Source organism: Larus michahellis, chromosome 6 (genome assembly GCF_964199755.1).
Source record: "Larus michahellis chromosome 6, bLarMic1.1, whole genome shotgun sequence".
Lineage (NCBI taxonomy): Eukaryota > Metazoa > Chordata > Aves > Charadriiformes > Laridae > Larus > Larus michahellis.
Window position 1 is genome coordinate 36867522 of NC_133901.1, and position 23555 is coordinate 36891076.

Consider the following 23555-nt stretch of genomic DNA (forward strand, 5'->3'; position numbering starts at 1 on the left):
TCAGAACTGCTTTCTGGAAGAGCATCGCTGACTCCTGCAAGTGCCGTGGGGGGCTGAGGGTGAAAGCCAGCCCGGGGCTTTACAGCTGAGCCCCTGTAAATGGCCTCACTGTTCCTGCTGCCACCTTTGCAGCAAACCCTCCTCTTTTCCATGCAGGTCTGGGCCCAAACCCCCACCTGCCTGGGAAAGGAAAGCCCTGGGTAACATTTACAGGCAGAAGATGTGGCAGAAGATGCCTTGCTGGGGGGAACAGCCGTAGAATAAAGGCTAAGGCATCCCCCATGTCCTCATCCCGGTGATTCGCAAGCTGCTGTGGTTGTGGTTCGGATGCTTTGTGGGAAGTGGTTTCTGCAGAGGGGAGACGCAGCGGCTCCATGCCAGCCATGAGGAAAAGCCCACGTCCTGCTGTCCCTTGCCATGTCCCGCTTCCCAGCTGCCGGGGCTGGCTGGCGGCTGGCTGGGTTTTGTGGGGAAAGCCCTGCAGTGTTGTTCAGCGACACCAGAGGGGACCCGTGCAGAGTCAGACAGAGAGGGGACACCAGAGGCTTCCCGGGGCAGATGGCTTGTTCGGTACCTGCATGGACCGTGCGGTGTGTCACAGCCGAGGGGTGCTCCCACCCACTGCTAGGGGTCTTGCGAGGACTCAGACCAGTGTCCGGACCACCAGTATGGTTGCTTTCGTGTTTCCTTCAGGGATTTTTGCTTATGCTGCTGCTTGGGTGGCTTGGCAATGGCAAGCAGCTCTCAGAGCCAGTAGACCCAGGTGGGTGTGCTGGCTGAGAGGGGCCATTCCTTTAACATGGCACATGATACACCCCGATGCCATGGGCTGGGTGCCCACCAGCCATGGGAGCAGCTCTCCCTGCCCATCCCAGACCAGCTTTGTGGGCAGGGAGGCTCCATCCCCAGTGGCATCTCCAGTGGGGCAAGCATTGGCGTGCAGGGCAGGACCTCCATCAATGGTTTCATGGCATGGTTCCTCAGGCTCAGGTCCCACCCCAAGCCCATCTGACAGCCGAAGGCTCCCCAGCCCATTGTCCCTGCTGTCGGGTGATGAGGGGAGGGTGACTTGTTTTGCTTAGCAGTTGGTAAGCTCCCTGGCTCAGGAGCAGCAGGATGTGCAGCCTCAGGCAGGGTGGGAGGGGGACACCTTATAGCAGCCTTCCAGTCCCTAAAGGGGGCCTACAGGAGAGATGGGGAGGGACTCTTTATGAGGGAGTGGAGTGATAGGACGAGGGGTAATGCCTTCAAACTGGAAGAGGGGAGATTTAGATGAGATCTGAGGAAGAAATTGTTTGCCGTACGGGTGGTAAGCCCCTGGCCCAGGTTGCCCAGAGAAGCTGTGGCTGCCCCATCCCTGGAGGGGTTCAAGGCCAGGTTGGTCGGGGCTTGGAGCAGCCTGGTCTGGTGGGAGGTGTCCCTGCCCGGGGCAGGGGGTGGCACTGGGTGGGCTCTAAGGTCCCTTCCGACTCTAACCATTCTTTGATTCTATGACTTGTCATGGACTGGAAACCTCTGTTCTTCACCTTCACTGCTTTTCTTTTTCTCACGAAGGTGAAAGCCACAGATGCGGATGAAGGCATAAACGGCAAAGTGTGGTACAGGATTGTCAAGGGTAAGTCCAGGTGCCCCTTTGTGCATCAGTGCGTTTGCACCTCTGGCCAGCCGCACACACAACCTCATTGCACCCTCCATCCTTCTGTGCTTTGCAGCCCACAGAAATGTTTCCCCCACCCCTGGGCAAAACTTCAGCATTAGTGTTAATTGCCAGGGGGTGATTTGTCGTGCATGGACACCTAGATGCCGTAGGTCCTGGCTTGATGAGGGCCAAACCCTGCTGAGCTGAGCCTGACAGAGCTGAAGGTGATGGGGGCCTGGGTTTTGCTCAACAATCTGCTCCCTGGGGAGGGCTCGGCGTGTCACCAGGACTGACGCAGCGGCGATGGGCAGCATCCATCTCGCTTTTCCAGGAAACGAGCACAACCACTTCCGCATCAATCCCAGCAGCGGGCTGGTGATGCGCGGCGTGCGGCACCTGGACAGGGAGCAAAACTCCTCTCACGTCCTGGAGGTGGAGGCCTACAACACGGAGCAGGGACCTATGAGGAGCTCGGTGCGGGTAAGGGCCCCGCGGCCGCCAAGGAGTGGGCAGCAGGGCCAGGGGGGCGGCGGAGGAGTTCATGTGAAATATTCGGGATGCTCCATCAGAGGGCAGTCATTTCCAGCCCTCGCAGGCGTGCAGGAAGTTTGAGCGATCTGGCATGGAAACGCTGACGGAAATCTCTGGGGGCTGACCGTGGGTGGAAAAGAGCTTGTTGGGTTTTGGTTTATTTTTTGGGTTTTTTTTTTTCTTTTTTTCTTTTTTCCTGTGACGTTTCGGTGCGATGAGGCTGGTAAGTGATGTGGCAGTCGCTGATGGAGGGAGTCCCACTCTCCCAGTGAGATGTGGCTCTGCCGCCGGGAGGAAGAGCTGAGCCTCAGGCTGTTGGAAACCGCGTCTCCTGGCCAGGATCTGTTTAAATAAGCCGGGACCACGTGGCAACCATCTTTAGCAGCAACACACCAGCTCCCCACAGTTCCCACAGACCCAGCCCGCTGGTTGCATCTCTGTTTAGACCCCCTGGTGGGGGTGGGCTCTGGCCCAGCGTGATGTGCCCGCAGCAAGCAAAAAAATAGGAGGAGGAATGATGTTCCCTAGGGAAACAGCAGCTCGACCCGCTGAACTTGGAGCAAAATTTCCCACCGAGTCGTCAGCGTTTCTATGTTGTGGGGTCTCTACTGCAAGGCTTCCAGCAGGGCATCCCAAAGCACGGAGGAATTGATATACAGAGTGTAACCACCTCTGGCCGGGGAAGGACCGAGTCACTCTGACCATGGGGCTTGTTTAAATCTGTGATGTTAAACTGTATGCGTTCACCCTCCATCACATGGCGTTTGTAATAGAGATAACGTTTCTCCTGTGCCGTGAGCAATGAATTTCCCCTCACAAGTGTAAGCCGCTGGTGAGGGCTCACGAGCCTGCCCAGCTCACCCATGGTTTCTCCGGGGGGTTTCGCAGGTGATCGTCTACGTGGAAGACGTCAATGATGAGGTGCCGGTGTTCACCCAGCGGCAGTACAACCGCCTGGGGCTGCGGGAGACGGCAGGGATAGGGACTTCGGTGGCGGTGGTCCGGGCCACCGACCGAGACACAGGTAGGAAGCTGAGGGCGAGCTCACCAAAACACCCAGTTTTGAGGGAAAGTGGTGATAACAGCCATTTCACACATCCTTGCTTGGCTGGGCTGAAATCCCCACGTTGGATGGGCTCTGTTCCGTGATTGGGGTTGGCGGTGGTGGTGCCTGCCTCTTCAGGATGCTTGGTCCAACCATCACCATGGTTGCTGCTCCTGCCCCAGGGAACGGCGGACTGGTGAACTACAAAATCCTGTCAGGCGCCGAAGGGAAGTTTGAGATTGATGAAAGCACAGGCCTCATCACGACGATAGATTACTTGGACTACGAGACCAAAACCAGCTACCTGATGAACGTCTCTGCCACGGACCAGGCACCTCCCAACAACCAGGGCTTCTGCAGTGTCTACGTCAGCCTGCTGAATGAGCTGGACGAGGCCGTGCAATTCTCCAATAGCAGCTACGAGGCCGTGATCATGGAGAACATCCCCTTGGGCTCTGAGGTGCTCCGGGTCCAGGCCCGCTCCATCGACAACCTCAACCAGATCACCTACAAGTTTGACCCCAACACCAATGCCCAGGCGCTCTCCCTCTTTAAGATCAACGGGATCACTGTAAGTAGCCACAATCTGGTCCTTCCTGGCTTGCTTGTCCACCCAAGTGTTGGTGGCCAACATGACTGCTGTTCATCCTTGGCAGGGTGTGATAACAGTCAAAGGCCAGGTGGATCGAGAGAAAGGGGATTTCTATACCTTGACAGTGGTGGCCGATGATGGAGGACCAAAGATCGACTCCACGGTGGTGAGTAGCTTCTACCCACTTCCCCACCATCCTTTGCACGGGCAGAGCTGACCTCAGGTCATGTCACTCTTCCTCTGGCATAGGACAGCATGTCCTAGTTGTTCCCTCTACTCTGGAAACCCTGATTTGGGGGAAACCCTGATTTGGGGGACCTGCATGTCGTAGGGTGGGATTCCTCAGAACGTAAAACACCAACCCACCCCCAAACTGTAGAGTTCGCAGATCGCTTGCTAAGATAAAACAGTTTTGAGGGCCTTGAAATACTTCACGGCGGTTTATGTTTGGGAGGGTTATATTTGGCAGTTTCAAAGGCAGCCGAGCAGGGGGGTGATTTGCATTTCTCTGCTGGGGTGGGAGGCACGCCGGCCGCAGGGCGAGCCCGGTCTCCGTGCCGCAGGCAGGGGGGGCTCAGCTGACACTACCCAAACTCTGCTGCTTTGGGCCAGCTGGAGGTGTGGGACCTCGCCAGGGGCAGGGAGTGGATTTGAAAGCCGGGGCTGGCCCGCAGCGATGGGCAGCGGTCTGCGTTTCCAGCACTGTCATGTCTTGGTGCATCTGTCGCCTCTGAAAAGGATGCTGGACGGCAAAGGCGGTGAGGCTGCCAGCCCTGCTGGTCCCCATGGGGACATGGATGGCCCTGCTCTCCGCCACGCTCTTTCTGAGCCTCTCCCAGGGCGAGGGAGCAAATCCGCCAAGCTTATCTAGAAAAAACAAAAGGATGCATCAACAGAGAAGCCTCTGAGTCACCACAGGGGGTTACCCATGGCTCCCAACACTGCTACAGCTGGCCCGCTGCCCCTTGCATGTGCCTGCACCTCCTCACCCCCCACTAAATCTTGGTTCTTTGTTTTCTCTGTTTCCCCTTCCGCTCTCCTCCAACAGAAGGTAAGCATGTCCGTCATGCTGGCATCATCCTGGGGGCCAGGATCCGTCCTGAATTCCGCACTGAGCTGCAGGGAGGGACCGGGACGGAGGTCTCCAGCCCCGTCCCACCAGCACCAGCCCCTGTGACAAGCCTGGGACATGGTGCAGCGCCCGTGAGCCACCCTGCTGCTGGCGAGCAGGAATCCCAACGCCCGGATCCAACGCTTGGGAGAGCAGCTGCCGACTCCTGAATGGGCTCTCCCTGCTCCTGCCTCCCTGTTTTTAACCCATCGGCAACAATAACCCAATCTCCCCGAGGCACACAGCTCGCTCCCCAGCTTCCTCCGGGATGTTGCCGCATTCAGCCCGGCCGCACCTGAGGGCTCGGGGCACCCATAAATAGAGCCCCGGGAACAGAAAGGCTCTTCCTTTCTTGTTTTCTGTGTCGCTCTTTGATTACAAACGCAATGAGAGCATTTCCTCTGGCTAATTGCGGCCAAGGTAGCCCGGTCCCCTGCAGTGGAGTGCCCCTCCGAGCATCTCCTGCCTGATCTATCACTCGCCCATGTGCCTTTTCCCAGGAGGGAGCCGAGGTCTTCTCCATGCCCAGCTTGCCCTGGTTCAGTTAAATAAAGGCAGCTCCAACTTCTTTGTGTCCCTTTAGCTTCAAAGCAAAACCTGCCCAGCCGCTGGTGCTGGGAGCATGGATGAAATCGCTGCTTGTGAAAAACTTAGCAGGAAAGGGTCACCCTGCAGCAGCCTGAGTTGCTCCAGACCCAGATATTTGGAGGATAAAAGAAACAGAGGATGCTCTATAGAAAAATCCACTACTCAAGAGCTGCAGCCCCACCTTGCGCTCTTACTCCGGCCTCTAAGCATCCCCCCTCCTCCTCCTGCTCCTCCTCCACAGACAGGGATGTAGCTTCAGCTCCTGGGCTCAAATACTTGCTCCCATTCGCACCTGGGATGGACACCACTCATGTTCTTAGCACCTCGGGTGGGTGCAGCGTGTGGCGGGGTGAGGGGGGAGGCAGCCCGTGCCCTCCCCGAGCCCCGTGCCGTGCCCGCAGGTGACCATCACAGTCCTGGACGAGAACGACAACAGCCCCCAGTTCGACATCACCTCCGACTCCTCCGTCAGCGTGGCGGAGGACAGTGCCGTCGGCAAGCGGGTGGCCGTGGTCCTGGCCCGCGACCCGGACGCGGGCAACAACGGGCAGGTAAAGGAGGCTGGCACAGCAGCTTTGGGGCTGCCCATGAGGCCGTGGGAGCGTTGAGCGCTTCGCTGACGCCAAAACACCTCCGTCAGCATCTTCCCTGCGCCTTCCCTTCCTCTGCATCCCCGACAGATGATTGGGATCGTTGATGCCAGCGGTTTTGGGGGGAGTTTGTGTAGCGGGTACCGGCGCTCGCCGCTCGAGCCCTGCAGCAGGAGAGGAAAAACATTGTCCTTGGGCTGCCTGGGCCAAAGGGGACACATGTCAAAAGGAGCCTGGCAATGTGAAAAACAGCTGTGGGCTCTCCCGCCGCGGGGAACGGCAGCGAAGCCCTTGGCAGGCTGTGCAGGAAGCTCTCCGACAGTCGTTAATTTTCTTTCCTGTGCAGGCAGGCGTTAACGAGGTCCCCTCACCCTTAATACCAAAACCTGCTAGCACCGTAGGAGGGCCGTGGATGAGACTGGAGTCAGCCCTAGGGTGTTTGCTTTGCGGTGGCTGCAATAAGCCAGCACACCAGTGGACCCCAACACATCGGGCCTTTTAAAATGCTCAGAGACTTCCCGAGGCGATGCTGGCTTTATTACTGTAGGATCTCCTTTATCTGCTTCCCCCCCCGCAGCATCACCTCTGTTTTTGTTTCCCTGTGGTGTTTCCAGGTGACTTTCTCGCTGACGTCGGGGAACATCGGCAGGGCTTTCGAGATCCGTACCACCAACAACACCTATGGCGAGGTGTTTGTGGCACGGCCACTGGACCGGGAGCTGCTGGATCACTACACCTTACGGGTAGGCACCAAACCACCGCACTTACCTCCTTGGCTTCTTCTGGTTTGAGCATCAATGCTATTTTCTTGGGGCTGTGAGCTTAAAAATAGCATGTTTTTTGAAAAATCCATCCCCAACTGCAGATCCAAGCCTCGGATGGCGGCGTGCCTCCCCGCAGGAAGGAGCACACTCTGCGAGTGAACGTCCTCGACGTCAATGACAACCCCCCCATCATCGACAGCCCCTTCGGCTACAATGTGAGCGTGAGTGAGGTGAGCACCCAGCCCTGCTCCTCTCCTGCCACCCTCCCAAGGTGAGGTCTGACCACAAGCCGTGTGGTGGTCAGGTGGTCAGCTGCTTGAGGTGGACCACAAGCCTCTCCTTGGATGATTTAAGGGTTGGTTAGTGGCCCCTTGGAAGCTTCTCCTTGGGCCATTTAAGGCTTGCTGGCCCCTTGGAAACTTCTCCTTGGGCCTTTTAAGGCTTGCTGGCCCCTTGCAAACCTCTCCTTGGGTCATTTAAGGGTTTCTGGCCACTTGCAATCCTCTCCTTGTGTCATTTAAGGGTTTCTGGCCACTTGCAAACCTCTTCTTGGGTCATTTAAGGGTTGTTGACCCCCTGCAAACCTCACCTTGAATGATTTAAGGGTTTCTGGCCACTTGCAAACCTCACCTTGGGTCATTTAAGGGTTTCTGGTCACTTGCAAACCTCACCTTGGGTCATTTAAGGCTTGCTGGCCTCTTGCAAACCTCTCCTTGGGTTATTGAAGGGTTGCTGACCTTTGCAAACCTCACCTTGAATGATTTAAGGGTTGGTGGCCCCTTGCAAGCCCTCACCTGTGATAGCCTCCTAGTTTTGGGCTAGGAGAGAGCTCTTGCAGGCAACTTAAGCCCATGAGCTTGCAGGGGCCAGCAGGAAGGAGATGTGGCCACACACCCATGGAAACGGCCACTGAAGTGACACAAGAGGCGGCACAGTGCAGAATAGGAATTGCTTTCAGGAAGCAGCTCGGCAAGAGCTAGATAATTAAGCAATAAAACACAATCAGGCGTGAGAAAAGACAACTTATTTCCTGACAGTTTAATTCCTGGACCGGGGGGATTCTCAATTTGATGATGAAAAATGAAATACGAGTAATAGCCAGTGACACTTAGCTGTGAGGAAGTGCTGCTCGTGATTAATGGCCTTGCAATAAAGTTATCGCCCTGTTAGGATTTTCTTATCTATTTAATACATGTTCAGAGCCGGTTGAAGAACAGAATTTCTGTTTTGATTTCTCCCCATAATGGGACTATCCAAAAATAATTAGCCGAGCTCTGAGTCCATTACGCAGCCTTCACCTTTGCACACACGCTGGTTTTTACTCTCTCTTGAGCTGCGCCAGCCTGGCAAGGAACCAAACGTGCCTATCCGGCCGGTTCATTGCCACAAATGGGAGATGCTGTAACGTAGGAAAAAGAGGGGCAATGTGGGAGTGGGGAGGCAGCTGGCTCTGGCGACTTAACAGCGAATGTTGCCCGTTCGTTTTATTCCTTTTTTTTTTTTTTTTAAAAATTATGTATTTTGTGTTATGAGGTGCACGTAATTTATATCGCCCATCCCTGCCGTCTCACCCTGCAGAACGTCGGCGGGGGCACGGCGGTGGCCCAGGTACGTGCCACCGACCAGGACATTGGCCTCAACAGCGTCCTCTCCTACTACATCACCCGCGGGAACGAGGACCTGACCTTCCGCATGGACCGCGTCACCGGCGAGATAGCCACCCGGCCCTCCCCGCCCGACCGCGAGCGGCAGAGCTTCTACAGCCTGGTGATCACCGTTGAGGACGAGGGCAACCCTTCCCTGTCGGTAAGCCACTGAAAACGTGCTTTTTTTTTTTTTGAGGTGTGGGATGGAGTTGGGCAGCGCTGCAGGAGTCAGCTTAGCACTGGGATGTCAAGCAAGGAAGGGGGGAACAGGCACGGGGAGCGATGTTTTGGTGACCCGGCCACTCGGGTTAGGTCTCGGGGTCCAAATTTGCTGGTGTGAATGGGAGCCTCCTTTGGCGCCTGATCCTGCGGGATGCCCTCTTGCAGCCGTTCATGCAGGATGTTCTCCATCTTGCTGCGTTGGCGCTGAAGGGAGTTTAGCAGAAGCGTTGAACTGTTTTTCACCCGTCTGTAAACGTCAGAAACACCACCAGCATGCCAACGGGCGAGCGCGCTGGTGGCTGCAGGAGGTGTCCTACCCGCCGGCTCCTTGCGCTCCGAGTCCGAAAGGTTCTTGAGATGTTGCTCTCACCTGTGAGATGAGCTCTGGTAATTATCGCTACAGCCGTTGCGGTCCCCGCCGTGCGAGATTTGGGTGGCTCTTGAGTCGCGTTGCTGCTGTTGGAGTGCCCTGGCCATGGTGAGCAAGGGTCTGGGCTTGCATTTCGGGGCTGATGCGAGACCCCAGCCATCATCCCTTGACCTGGGGAGGTGGCCACCTTGCTTCTTAGCTACCAGCGTGCCGGAGTGCCCAGTGGGGAACGGCACTTAACTGCAGTCTGTCTTCTCTCCCTCGCGCCTTCCTCGCTCCACAAATAGCGAGTCTTGTTGGTGGTGGCATTAAGGCAGACTCCAGTGTGGCAGAATCGAATGAGCAGGTAACTAACATTTGGGGCATTTTCCAGCCCCACGTCCGTCCTAACCCCGCCGGCTCTGGGGGAAGGCAGGCGAGTGGGCAAAGCAAGCGCAAACTGTGAGCCGGGGAGGCATGACACCCTGCGTGACACCCTGCCATCCTTCCTCCCCCCACCTCCACCTGCTATATCTCGCCATCTCTCTGATCTCCCGGCACAGCTCTTGCTGCAAAGCCCTGCTCTACATTTTGAGGAAACAGGTTGCAACCAGCAGTGCAAACTGTGGCTTGCAACTCTCGCTTCAGGCTTGGCGCGCTGAACTCTTCCCTCCCAGGTAGTTCACACACCAGCTTGTGCATCACCACCATCATTTTCTTAAGCCCTGCTGCTGCCGTGGCTTAAATTCCCCAAAATGCGAGAAGGCCCCTGCATGTAACCACCAGGTCCCCATCGTCCCCGCGCCCTGGGAGCATCACCAATGCTGCCCGGGTGAGGGATGCCGTGTGCTGAGCCGGCAAATCCCATTGCCATGGCAATGCCCTCTTCCCGGTGCTGGAGAGGACAAGCGACACGGTTTATCGCTTCACGCTGCCAAAAAGGCGTCCCAGTCGCCTCGCTTGTCCTCGAGGTTTCTGCTGCGTGACCACCACGTCACCGGCACAAGTTATGCCAGCAGCGACGATCAAATTCCCACCACGCTGCAGCAAAACAAAGCATCCAGTGACCCGATTCCTCAGCGGAGAGAAGAGTTTGGGCCCTTTGCGGAGCTTGAGGACACTTAGGGCTTGTGAAAGGCTGTCCTGCACGTCGCTTGGTGGCTGCTGGCCTCATGCCCGGGTGATGAAATGGTGTCTGTCAGGAGTTTGTCACCCACTAGAAACTTTGGTTTCGCAAGTCTAGGCTGATGCAATGATGCACAAAAGGGATGTTTTGTTTGCGATTCGTGCGTCCCTTCAAGATTTGACTTACTTCTGGGAAAGGCAGAGGAGACAGAGCTGGGAGAGGACTTGGAAGTCCCGTGGTGGCCTGCGATACCCAGAACAGCAAGGGTGCAGGGAAGCCTGGCCATCCTCCTGGGAGCTGGAAATGCAGGGGCAGAAGGGCCAAGCGGTGATGATAAAAGGGAAGCGTTTACCCCAAAAAGCATTGCAGGGAAGAAAAATTTCACAGGCCAGTGAGCTGCAACTGGCAGGTCTTGGTGTCCTTGCATGGGAATTGCAAGAGTCACCCCGGCTCTGTCTGACCCTGGTGCACGTCTCCAGCTGCACCTCCCCAAGGGCTGGCCCTGCTCTGGAGTCTCTGGGAGGCTTCCCGCAGCAGGAGGAAGGATTTCTGCCCAGGGGAGCTTCGGCACCCGCAGACCCAGGCACCGGCGGCTGCAGCGAGGCACGGCGGGTGGGCAAAGCCTCTCCTCACCTCCCAGGTGTCTGTCTCGCAGCCTCCCCCCAGCCAGGGCTGCCTCAGCCTCCGCAGTTTCTGTTCCCGTCCGCCCGCTCTGAAACAAGCGTTCAGGTGAAGCACCACGGCTCCTCGCTCTCCCTGCCAGCGAAGCCCCGAGTGCTGATGCAGCGGAAAACAGCCGGCGGCGGGGCCAGCTCGACGTGTGCTCCCGAGCCAGGCGTTTGCGAGAGCCCTGCGTGAGGGCGTGAGCATCTTGCTGGGTCACCGCCACCATCAGCATCCTGCCCGAAGGTGCAGCACCGTGCTGTCTTCTCCATCGGTGGTGGGGGGCAAGGTGGGGTGCCAGCACCCGGCGTGCCAGGGCTCCCACGCCGGCATGTGCGGAAGGCTGGGTAGCCATGGCCTCTTTCCCCTAAAAGTCTTTAGTTTTCCTTCTGGCAAACTTTTAAAGGTGGGAAATGCCCCGACGTGCCACACCAGAGCCTCTGGCAGAGAAGGCGGCTGCTCAGCTCGCCTCTGCCTCCCGAAAAATGGGATTCCTGCAGCGCAGAGGGAAACCTGTTCCCAACAAGGCTTTATTCTCTCGTCAGACAGCACATTTGTTAGCAAACGGAGAGACTGGGAGAGGGCTTCAATGCAGCTAGGATCCGCAAGTAGGCAAATTCCCCACGTGCCTTCCCAGCTGCAGCCACTGGGACGGGGAGAGGGAAGCACCGGAGGCACTGGTCAAGCTTCCGCAGCAGAGCCGGGAATGGGGCTGAGCCATGGGTGGCAATAAAGCCCGAGTCCCACGCTCAGGAATTTACATCCAAAGTCGGGGCGTTGGTGCCGGCTTCTTTATCCCTCTGCCCACAGCCGTAGCGTCTTGAAGTTGCTCTTGCTGAAGCCAGTGCCAGATTAATGGAATCCTGCAGCGGGGCAGGGTGTCCCCAGACCGTGGCAGAGGCAAACGCCGTTTCTTCCAGTCACGGAGTGTGAAAATTCGGCGTGCTGCTGGGGATGCTCTGCCCGGGCTCTCTGCCTGGTGCAGCTATTGCTCAGATCTGACACTGTCTTGGTATGACTAATGTTTATGTTTGCCTAGCAGCAACTTTTTTCCCCATTTTACAACAAAAACAGAAACAAGAGGGAAAAAAACCCCAAAAACTAAACACGCCCTTCGAGTAACAGCATCTACCACAAGGTTTTATCTCCTCGCCAGGGGCTGAGTCACGCTGGAGCCTGTCTCCCACGGCTTCTTTAGGATGAGCGATGCTGGGGTACTGCGTTCGGACGGAGGATGCTGTGAGGGCACCCGCATCCCCTGGGGCATCTCAGGGTCCTCCGGCAGCGGTGCCGGGGATAGCTGCTCTTGGCCATGCTGGTCCCGGGAGGACGGGGGGAAGCCAGACAGAGCGTTTCCCACTGCCCGCTGCTTGCTCCCGTGCCTCAACCACATCACGGGAACATCCTCCGACACCCTCCAGATGAACTTTCCAATTTACAGGCATTTCCGAAAAAAAACAACCCACCAACCAACCAAAAAAACAACACCAAACAAAAACCATAAACATCCTTTTTTTTCTTTTAATCAGCACTGATAATGAAACAAACAGAAAGATAAATTCCCCTGATCCCAAGCCCAGGATAAAACTGCAGCAGAAATAAGGCTCCTCCTGATGTGTGCCCAGCTGAAAACACAGCAGCCTCGCAAGTCCGTGGCCGTCTCAAAAGGCTGGTGAGGAAGGAGGGCTCTGTCAGCAGCAGGGAGCCTCTCCCCTTCCTGTTTTGCAAAGAAAAAGGTAGTACAAGGGTGGCCGGTGACCCTGTTTTGTCTCGCGGTGGATAAAATACTTTACCATCCACTCCCGGAGAGGATCTTCAGTCAAAGACGCGGAAACAGGTCGATGTTGTGGAGCTTAAATCCCTGGCAATAAGTTAAATCCTGGGGGAGCTTTGCAGGTGCGGGTCGTCCTTCCTTCCCCGATTTTCAGCTAGTCCGTCGAACATGAGCAGTGCAGAGCCGTACTCTTTCTCCATAGAAATTGGTAGTTAAAAACCGAAATCCGTGCGAGAGCGGTTCAATTCCAGCCCCAGGGCAGAGCCAGGACAGGAGGCGAGGGCAGGGATCCTGCTCCCGGCTTCATTTGTTAAGGCTTTGCTGTCCCTGGCCGTGCTGTCCCCGTCCCGGGGGTCTCAGCTGGGCGAGCGCGCACGGCAGCTGCCTGGCCTCTCCCAGCTGGGGGATGTGGCTTCCTCCGGGGTCTTTAGGCTTTCAAGGAATTGGGCGAGTCGGGAACAGGATCTGGGAAAGGGCAGACCAGGGGTGTTATTAGTCCAGCTGTGGGAATATGCTTCAGGAAGCGGCCGCTTTTGCGCAGAAAACAGAGGCTTTGGGCCTTCCCCGTCTTCAAAGCCCTGGGACTTGCTGTCCCAAATAACGCAAAGTTTGCCACTGATATTTAACCCCCGCTTTCCCCTTCCCGGCTGCCCCTTTCATACTTATACAATCACAGAATCCCCTTCCCTTTCCTTCCCACCCCTCCCGCAGCGTTCCCCCGGGGGGGGCTCAGCATCGCCCGTCACTCACCCAGCGTGGGGAAGAAGCAGTCCCCGGGGCCGGAGGGGGACAGGGGGGTGCCGGGTTCGGAGAGCAGATGCCGGCCGGACTCGGAGGGCTGTCGGCTGGCCATGTAGGAGAGCTGGGGTCGGGGCCGCAGCTCCGCGCTCCCCGAGGGGACCTCCTCGAAGACGGGGTTTTCGATGCCCTGGGCGCTGCTGCGGGAGAGGAGAGGGTGTGAGGGAAGAGGGGGGGGGGGGGCGGGATTTGCACTTTTATTTTTGTCCCCGGGGTTTTGGCTGAGCAGTGGGGACACCCAAGCAGGGCAGGGAGCAGGGTCAGGCGGTGGCACTTTGGCTGAGAGCAAGCGGGGAGCCCGGCACAGGATTAAAACTTGTCTGAAAGAGGAAAGCTTAACCAAAAGGCACCATGGTCTCGAGCTCTCCAGGGGCGCAGGGAGATGTGAGCCCTTGGCACAGGCAGAAAGAAAGGAAACACTTCCCACTCGGAGGGAGGAAAGAGAAACAGCAGCTGCCCAGAAGGGGAAAGGGACAGGACCCCGGGTGTGGCTGTCACCAGCATCCCCTTCGCTCCGCTGGGCTGAGGATGCACGCTGGTTTGGAGGGGAGGGAAGGGGAGGAGAGGACAAGACCCTTGCGGGGTCCGGGGGTGTGAGAAGGTTGGAGGGAGCTGGAAGCACGTGGGTTTCCTCACCTCTCCATCCTGACGAGCTCGTGGGCACCTGCCAAAGACAAAGCGGTTGGTGTGAGTGCTGGCAGCACGAAACCCGGCGTCAAACTGCCAGCGCTGGTTTCTGGCGTCTCACCCGCACCCAGTTCCTCCTCTTTCCTTTCCCTTTTCCTTTTCGCATCAGCCTCCCCTTTGCTCCCAAACCTCCTTCTCCGCACCCCTGACATCTCCTGCCTCGCGTACTTCGCAGACCGGGGAGTAAATCCTCCCGGGTTGCAAACGCAGGCTCTGAAGAAGGGAGAAGGTGGCCCAGACGGGGCAGACCGGTGTCACTGGGGTGTGCTGGATGGCCGCGTGGCGAGCATCCCGAGCCCAGACACACAAGTTTTTGGCCCAGACTGAAGCGCCCGGAGGAAATAACCTGTAGCTAACCTGGTCTGAGACACCCCAGGAGCAAATCCCCCTGGGTTTTGCCTTCCATCTTTTGGGTTAAATAGCATCCAGGTGATGCTTTGCAGCATGGGGAGGAGCTGCACCCAGGTGCATGAAGGCAGGTGGCCGGTCTTTTTGGCCAGGTAAGGGCTCCTTTTAAAAAGCAGGGAAGAAAAAGCACAAATAAATGCTTTTCCAGTCACTTAGCAGGCAAAGCTTCTATTTCAGCTGTGGGGCGGAGGGAGGGGTGAGTAAATGAGCCGTCTCTCGCAGCGGACGGGGAGGAAAGGGCGCAGTGAGTGGAGAGGGGGGGCTGGCAGCATCTCCGCAGTCTCAGTGTCCCCAGCAGGATCCTGGGGTGCCACGCAGGCATCACGGGTCCCTCTCCCACCCCACACTCCTCACGGGCAGCCCGCAGGCATGGAATCATAGGATCAATCATAGAATCATAGAATTGCCTGGGTTGGAAGGGGATCTTTCAGATCATCTGGTCCAACCAGCAACCTAACTCTGGCAAAGCACTGTGTCTACCCATCCAGGGATGGCGACTCCACCACTCCCTCAGGCAGCCTCCTCCAATGCTTAATAACCCCTTCAGAGTAAAAACTGTTCCTAGTATCCTTCCTAAACCTCCCCTGGTGCAACTTGAGGCCGTTTCCTCTTGTCCCATCGCCTGTTCCTTGGGAGAAGAGACTGACCCCCCCTGGCTACCCCCCCCTTTCAGGGAGTTGTAGGGAGCGAGAAGGTCTCCCCTCAGCCTCCTTTTCTCCAGGCTGAACACCCCCAGCTCCCTCAGCCGCTCCTCACAGGACTTGTGCTCCAGACCCCTCACCAGCTCCGTTGCCCTTCTCTGGACCCACTCCAGCCCCTCAGTGTCTTTTTTGTGGTGAGAAGAGCCTGGCCCTTCCCAGAACAGCTTCGTAGGAGGCACCTGGCAGGGACCTGTCTTTGGGCCACCTTACACGGTGCCCGTGGGACTCAACTGTATCCCACTGGCTCCGGTGGGATACATCCCATCCCACAAAGGCCACTCTGATGCAGCCCAGGAGATGAGACGGGTGTCCCCGCTGGTGGATGGCGAGGGGAGGGTACGTACGTCTGCTGCTGGCCGCTTGTCTCTGCTTGTAAATCAGGAGGAGGATGAGGGGCAGGCAGAGGATGCCCACGATGCAGGCACCCGTTGCCAGCGCGGCGGCCGTGATATCTGCAACAGAAGAGGACAGAGGTGGGGAGGACTCGCCATGTATTTCCTTGGATTCCTCAAGCCCGTACCAGAAGCAGGGGGCAACCCTGGCGTTGCCCCACACCTGTGGCTCCCACACACATGGGTGGCCTGCTCCTAACGGGATTTGCGCCAGGATGATTTGCTGGTTGCGGAGATAAGCTCTGAGGCATCAGTTTAGGACCTTGACCAAAGTCCTTCATTGCTGGAGGACATCCCAAGGTCTGCCTTTGGTCTTCTAGATATGAGGAGAGAAGCAGGGCCCTGATAAAGCCCTTTGAATTCAGCAGAATGTCTCTCCCTGATTTCAAAGAGTGCCAGCCCCCACCCTCATCAAAATCAGGCTGCCTCAAAGTACTCGGGCATCAAAGGGCTCGTTACCCAAGGCCTCCACTAATGAAGTGCCCCTGGGAGAGCTCTCCACCAAGGAGGCTCCCCAGAAAGGCTGGCAGCCTGCGGGCAGGTCTGTGGCCATCAAGGTCCATGTGGGACAGGATGGAGGGCTGCCTAAATCAAGGGCAGGTTCGGCTCAAGCCCTCCTCTGCGTCCGTCTGGGGAAGCAGCCTCTTGCTCTGGGTGTATTTGGCGGGGAGCGGATATTTTTCCCCTTTTCTTTTTTGCTCAGCAGGACAGGGTGTCCCAGCATTTGGGACCGAGGGTTTGAGACACAAAGGACTACTCGTGGGGAGGAGGATGCAGTTTCCCATGCAGTTTCCGTGGCCCCAACCGCGCCGCCAACCAATTTTAGCAAAATCTGCCTATTTAGCAGCCAGCAAAGGGGGGTAGACAGAGCGACCCGCCGAGAAACCACCTGCACAGCGGAGTGTGGGCACCCCCAGCGTCTAGACGCAGTGCTGGGGGAGCCTCATGTTGTCTGAGCGCTCAAGCAAGGTTTGGGTTTCCCCGGCGAGAGAATCTCTGCTTGGGGCAAGGCGGCATGGGCTCAGGATGGCGCCGGGGTGTTGCCAGAGGTTCCTGCGACTCTACCTTTCTGTCCCTTCCCATCTGCTTGTGGCAGCAGCCGCTAAATCCCTGATCGTGTTTTTGGGGGGCTCAGGTGCTTTATAACCATGGAGTGAACGATCTCCACGGGCTTCAGGAGGGTCACGTGCAGGTGGTGGGCCAAAGGAGGCTCTCCTCAGCCTGAGGACGTGCCTGTCACATGTCCGAGGGGGCAGCCTCGGAAATCACCCTCCCGACACCCGACCGTGAGGTGGCACCTGGGCACTGATGTGTTTATAGCAAGTGGCCATCCCTAGGGAAGTACAGAGCCCAGGATGGCAAGCAGTGCATTGGCGGGAGGCGTCTTTTTCCCTTTACCTTTGCTGGCGGCGGTATGAAACGTGCAGTTTTGAAGCCCTCCCCTGCCTGCAGAGGAGAGAAAAGCGCATTAGATCTCAGGGGGTTCGCGCAGGTACCACAGAGCTCCCACACCTGCCAGCCGTGCTCGCCTTTGCCCACCACGATTTGCTCACCAGACCAGCCCACAGCATCCCAAAAGCAAGAGTTTAATCCCGGGAAGCTTACACTGCGGTTCCTGCTGCAAGAACCCTTTTCCCTCACAGCGGCAGGCCCTGTCCCTGGCCACGCAGGCTCTTTTATTTTTGGCCTAAAAGGAAAATTATCTACCCTAATGCTGCAAATCAAGGGCAGGAGATGCCTTCCCCTCCATCTCGCGCCTCTCTGGGTGGCTGTCCCCGCTGGGCTGTTGCCCCGAGGTTATCTCCGAGCCCTGCGCCCCGAACGGTGCCCGCAGCCCTCCCCCGGGCTTGGACCACCAGCCAGCTCCTTTTATGTTGAGGTTTGCTTTCTTCTCTTCCAGAAAGGGGTTGAAGAAGATCAGTGAAACTATGTAGCATGGATTTTATTGCATTCCAGCCTCTTGATTTTTTTTTTATTTTTTTTTTTAATGTTCCAGTGCTCTCTGGCCCTAATTCAACCCTTCAACATCTGCTTGGCTTGGGCTTTCAGCATCAGCATGCCCTGCCTCCCCAGCCCCTGTGCTGCACCCCGGCATCCCCCCACCAGCCCTTATCTGCCGCCATGCCCCACCGCATCCCATCATGGATGCGGGACCAGGATGCGGGACCGGCAGGGGCTCGCCTTGGCTGCCATCCTCACCTTGCAGGATCTGCAGCTCCACGAAACCGTAAGCGGCACGCTGAGGCTTGGGCTTGCCGTGCTCCCACCTGGCCTCCACGGCATAGCAGCAGTAATTCCCGCTGTCCTGCAGCGTCAGGTTCATCACCACGATGTGAAAGGCACCGTGGTGGTCATGGACAAACTCCACTCCGTGATGGCTGCTGGCTTGCCCCCTGAGGGGGGATTTTGGGGTGCCGTTGCCCAGTAGCTCATGGTGCCTGCCCAGGTCATGGTGCAGCTCCTTCTCGGTGACGTTGCGGATGTGCTTCTTCTCGGAGCATCTCTGGTCACCATTGCTGCTGAAGTACCAGGTTTTGTAGAGGAGGTCATGGTGGTTGGCAAGGGGACCGCTGATCCGGCAGGTCAGGGTGACGTTCTGGCCCTCGGGGCAGACGCAGAGCGAGTACGGGGTGGTGATCAGGAAAGCTGCCGGCCCTCCTGCCAGGGAGAAGACACGGCGGCTGAGTTGGAGCCCGCAGGCCTGGGCTCACCCTGAGTGCGCAGCAAAATGGGCATCCCTCCCCAAAAAAGGCACTGCCAACCCCACCACCCATGGTGGCGGAGGGATGGCCAGGGGCTGCAGAGAGCAATCAGAGAGCACCAGCCTGCAGGCAGACGGGGAAAAACACTTCACCCATGCCCTTAAGGCAAGAAAAAAATCATGGAAAAATCTCCCAGTATCCCCAGAGAAGGGAGATGGGAAGCACGGCGTGAGCCTATCGTTTGGTCTGTGGCAGCATCCCAGCAGGGCTGGGAGCACAGCTTCGCCCTAGCAAGGACCCTGGGAGGAGGTGCTTTAAATAGAGCTAATAGAGCATCAGGTTTTAATAGCAGCGGGGAGGCAGAGGTTTGCCTGGGGCCGGCAGAGAGGTGGGGGTTTGCCCCGGGCATCTGCTTAGGGGGCACCAGCCCCCTGCAAAGCGGGGCAGCCAGAGCTGCCGAGACGGCTGAAAAAAAAAAAAAAAAAAAAAAAGGAGAAAAAATATAAAGCAAATAACTAGGAGGAGCCCGTGTGTCCCCCCCTGAGATCAGGCGGGGAGCGGGTCCCACCCTGCTTGTTTTTCAGCCCCTGGGGAGGAGAAGGGGAAACTGGCCAACGCCGACCGCGGGGAACTGCTTGAAAATAAAAACAGTTTTTCAGAAAGAAGTCCCTGACCAGCTGCCGGCTGCAAAACACGGGCAGGAAGCCTGGCAGAGGCATAAGGAGCCTGACGGGGGGAATGGAGGGAAGCAGAGGCGTGTATTGCCGGGTTACTGGGACTGTCCCAGCACACCGGCGGAGGGTACTGGTGGTTAAGGGGGGATGCACATGAGGAGAGAGAAAAGATGGGCCAGTCTTTGTGTTTGCAGAAATGCAAGCATCACCTTGGAAAGCTGAAGAAAAAGCTGATTTGGAGGTCGTTTTCTTTAAATTATTGAGAAACGGGAGGTTCCTGGGGCTGGTTTGCAACAGAGAAGGCGGTACGAGGACGAGATGTTCTTTTATTTTGGTCACATCCTGTTGTGCCATTAGCTCCGCCACCGTTTTCGCTTTGAGGTTTTTCGCTTGCTATATCAAGCGGGTGTCAATCAGAGGCTGGATGTGCGGCGCCTACCCTCCAGCCATCCAACCCCGGCGAGGGGCTCACCGTCACCGGGCTGCCCGGAGAGCATCCTCCATCCTCCTCCTTGCAGGGCCTCTGCCCCGGCACCAGGCTCCGCTTGAAAGACCGAAAGCGAAAATCTCCCCCGCCTTCCACCCCTCGGGGTTACTTCTGGTTTTTAGGGTGATGGGGATCTCTAAGCCCCCTAGGAACAGCCATGGAGCCCCCGAGTCCCAGCAGCCCACCTCCAAGGATGCTTTTCAAGGAAAGGGGGGTCTGGGGAGGGGATCTGCCCCATCAGACCCCCCCAGTCTGCAGCACACGCTGCTGAGGAGTCCCGCAGAGCTGGGAACGGGGTGACCTTTGCCAAACCGCTCCGGCTAATCACTCTGGCTTCCTACAGGCACCTCAGCCTGCTCCCCACAGCACGTTGAGGCAACGCATCTCCGGGGCAGAGGTTTGCGTGGCCGGAGCTCAGCGCTGCCCCGCTTCTGCTCGTTTTTGAGCCCTGGCTGCTTCGCCATCCTCGGATGCTACTGGGGACCGGGATGCTCAGCCGGGCTGGTTGGGTTTTGGCACGCAGCAGAGCGGGTCCCCCACCTCCTCACCCGCAGACCGAGGACAAAAGCCACCTCAGATGTGTTTCTCAATACCTGCCACGACAGGAAGTGCCCCATTCACATCTGGGGTCCCCCGGGAGCCAGGGGAAGGGAAGCCAGGGCTCTATTGGAGGAAGCCGCACTTCCAACACCTTGCAAAAGTATCTGCGGCAGGCTTTGTTTTCCACCTCAAATAAAAAGGGGCCGTCCCACTCATCCCCACATGGTTTTGCAAAGCCGTGCCTCACTTAAACCATCCAGCCTCCACCTCCGGGCCTTGATGGGAACCGTCTGGATGGAAAGTCACGGCAGCCCACGCTTTCGGCAGCGGCGCCCAGCCGCAGGGAGGGGGGGGGCAGAGGTTACCACGTGTGCGAAGCCTTCGGCATGACCAACTTCCCTTCTTTATCCCAAGCAAGGGAAGACTTCCAAAAGCTGTCGAGCGGAGGAGAAAACAGCTGGGGAGGAGAGCTGGCGAGGTGCCGGGGCGGCTGCTGGTCCCTCCCCAAGATGTGACGAAGCTTTAAAGCCGTGCTAGATGCCAGCTGGTGCCTGGAGGAAACACCTTCTGGCAGTGTCTTTGCAGTAAAGCTCATGGTTCTTAATCTTCCCTGGGTGCTGTGGGTTTCTTCCATGCCCAGACCCCAGTTTTGGCTCCATCCCATCCCGGTTGGACCGTTCCCTTTGAAGTCAGTGCCGCTGGCGAATGCCAAAATAAAGCCAGGTGCCCAGCTCCTTGCAGCTCCGACCGAGAGCTGGGGGAGCGCTGGACCGGCCGAGGTCCAAGCCAGGAGCTGCTGCCTCATCACCATCTGGTAGACAGAGGAGGTGTCATGCGGGGTGCCAAAAGTGCCCCTTCGGCCCCTCGGCATCCTCGGCTCCGACCCGCAGCGTCGCATTGGTGTGGCACAGAGCCCGCTGCAGCCCTGGCACAGCCCCGCTGCCGGCACCACTGCCTAGCATGAAACCCAGGAGTTCTCCTTCCAGAGAAAACGAAATGCAAAAAAGTACTAAAGCCGAGGAGCCCGTGTTGCTTTGCCGACCATCAGCTCAAATAAAACAGGATTTTGTGCCAAACTCTGGGTCGGTGACCAAAAGCCTCTCCTGGCTGCTTCTCCTGCCTTTGGTTCCCTGCTCTGGCAAGGAGGCATTTGATTTACCCTCCTGTGGCTTATAGCAGTGATTTCCACATCATGCCCCCCCTTTCCGCTCCAGGGAAATCTGGGGGGGGGGCAGGCTGCAGCCCTTGGAGGGGCTCAGCCGCTGCAGACGAGGGGCTGCCAGTGCCGGAGCGAGGAACCCAGCTTTGATTCCTCTTCTGGGAGCTTTTGTAACAGCCTCACACCAAAGTGCCGCCAGCCCCATCGTCACCGTGCTGTCATTATGCTTCAGAGTTATCAGCCGGGTGAGATGTGCAGAGGCATCCACACCTCAGTACAAGAAAAAACTTACTGAAGATGCCAGATGCCCACGTTAATGGCCCTCATCTCCCGCACCCTGAGGAACCAAAGGGCTTTTCAGCGGTGGGGCTGCTCCCTGGGTACCCATCATCCAGGCCTGGATGCTGCTGCTCCCGCCGGAGGCTCCTGCCTTCCTCTTCCAGCACGGTGCCAACTCAGGAACAGGGTCACAGCACCAGGTTTGCGCTTGGGATGCGATTTTGGGAAGCCCAGCTCAGACGCCATGCCTTGGGTGGAGAGGAGCCGCTTCCCCATCCACCAAGCTGCCAGCGTCTCCAAACCGCGTGGGAGCCGGATGTCTCCAAGGGCTCTACTTCTCCATCAAGCCCGGCTAAAATTAGCTGGGGGTTCAGAAAGTTTTGGCAGGCACACGAAGGTTGCATGAAGCTGAGTTCCTCTGGCACCAGGCTCATGTTGGACATCTAGAGTCCAAGCTTGTTGTGTTGCAGAAGGTTTGGTGTCCGGCCCCGGCACCCGAGATGTGTAAATAAAATCATCCAAGGGAGATGCTGGGAATCGCTCCCTGATGTCGGGAGGCTCACATCCTGATGTCGGGAGCACATATCAATCCACACCAGACTTGCTGTCCCAGAGGAGAGAGGAGAAGGGACCCCCTGCCCCACTGCAGTGGGGCATCGTATCTTCCTGGGGATGTGCCGACAGAAATCCTGGAGGCAGTCACTTTGCCATCCTGGGACAGAGGGAGAAGCCAAGCCCGGGAGAAGCCAAGGATGCTCATCCTCCGCCTGCGCAGGGCAGGGAGGGACCGTGGTCCTTCCCAGCTTCGTTCTCTGACCCTTCCTCCACAGATGAGCTGCGGTTTTAATTGCCACCGCCCCCGTTTGCCCGCCTGTCCCCAAGAGCCCCAGTACAGAACCGCTGCCAGGGCTGGTGCGGAGCCGTGTGTGAAGCAGCCCCTCCCTGAGCATCCCACCGCGAGCAGCCGGCAAGCTTCCAGCGCTGGCAAGCGCTCGCTCAGGGGAAGGGAAACTGGGTGGTCATACAACAGCAGCCCTGGCCCAGCCGGCCGCCCGCCCGGAGAAGTTGCCCAGCACATCCCAGCAATTACGGCGGAGCAGAGCATCCTTAGAGAGGGCATCCCGGCCCTGCTCGCACATAGTCTCTGCTCCCCCGGGGCTGATGAAACGCTCCTTTCAGCGCGGCGTGGGGTGGACGTGTGGCCGGGGACCTCCGCAGCGCCAGGGCAAAGTGCCGTGTGGGAACAGGGTGGCTTTTCCAGCTCGGGATCCCCAGCGGGGGGCTGGCAGGGAGACAAGGGGTGGCTGCTTTCCTTCCGCGCATGTTAGATCAAAGCCAAGGAAGAAGAGAAAAGCCCAATCCCGGAGTTTTAAAACAGCAGCCCCTTCCCCCTGACACAGCCAGCATCGCGTGGGACTCTGGCTCAAGCCCCCCCAACTCCGAAATAACAGGGTGAGGAAGTTAATAAACCCCCCAAATGCCTCAAATTCCTTGTGCCGAGGCACAGCCCCAGACGGGGGAATGCGCTGCCTGGGCAAGGAGGGTTTCTCTGGGCAGGGAGGGGAGGAAAGCAAGCTGGAGCTTACCGAGGGACGCCAGCAGGCAGAGCGTGGCCAGCAGTAGCCCAGGCCGGGGGGACGTGGCCTCCATGGCGGCCGGCGGGGCAGCTCAGCTGGCCTCTGCGGAGCCGTCTGCACGCTGCGAGCAGCCCGGCAGCCGCAGCCGGACTCGCGCACACAGGAAATTTCATTGAGATATCGCAGGCAGCGATGGAGAGAACGGCGAGCACCCCCAGGAGGTGAGATGGGGCAGGGACCTGTGGGTGGCCCGGGGAGGCGGGGGGGGGGGTGGCAGCACCCCAAACAGGCACCCCATGGGTGGGTGACACTTCAGTCCCACCCATTTGGGCAGCAGTGGGTGCATGTGTTGGGTTTTTCCCCCTTTTCCCCCCTTTTTTTGCAGGGCGTAGCTTAGAATGAGGCGCGTGCTGCTTTTGGGGTAGCTGAGGAGGATGCTCACCGTGCCGGGGGGACATGCTGGTCCCCATCCCTTCCCTGGCAGGAGCCGATCCCTTGGGGGCCAAGCTCC

General features: G+C 58.0%; 2 protein-coding genes across 4 annotated transcripts in view; one reads left to right on the forward strand and one right to left on the reverse strand.

Annotated features, from left to right (window-relative positions):
• The window catches only part of CDH23 (cadherin related 23), a 213113-nt gene that overhangs the window by 168503 nt on the left and 21055 nt on the right, over window positions 1-23555 (forward strand). Inside the window, exons 28-36 of one of the 2 annotated variants that reach the window (XM_074591549.1) lie at window positions 1555-1615; window positions 1971-2119; window positions 3059-3194; window positions 3398-3786; window positions 3872-3973; window positions 5908-6057; window positions 6711-6839; window positions 6962-7090; window positions 8439-8666. In XM_074591549.1, the coding sequence (XP_074447650.1) occupies window positions 1555-1615; window positions 1971-2119; window positions 3059-3194; window positions 3398-3786; window positions 3872-3973; window positions 5908-6057; window positions 6711-6839; window positions 6962-7090; window positions 8439-8666 (1473 nt within the window). Of the gene's footprint in view, window positions 1-1554; window positions 1616-1970; window positions 2120-3058; window positions 3195-3397; window positions 3787-3871; window positions 3974-5907; window positions 6058-6710; window positions 6840-6961; window positions 7091-7978; window positions 8667-23555 lie in introns of those variants that run through there. The other variant, XM_074591548.1, reaches the window with a different exon arrangement.
• On the reverse strand, window positions 12374-23238 carry VSIR (V-set immunoregulatory receptor). Of its 2 annotated transcripts, none has more exons than XM_074591552.1 (7): window positions 23054-23238; window positions 17826-18284; window positions 17025-17072; window positions 15579-15686; window positions 14075-14102; window positions 13391-13578; window positions 12374-13105 (listed from the first exon to the last, which is right to left on the reverse strand). In XM_074591552.1, exons 1-7 carry the CDS (start codon window positions 23115-23117, stop codon window positions 13068-13070), a joined length of 933 nt encoding a protein of 310 aa, XP_074447653.1. In that variant the 5' UTR covers window positions 23118-23238; the 3' UTR covers window positions 12374-13067. The 2 variants fall into 2 exon arrangements, with proteins under 2 accessions (XP_074447653.1, XP_074447654.1); XM_074591553.1 differs by having other exon boundaries at window positions 13391-13575; window positions 23054-23195.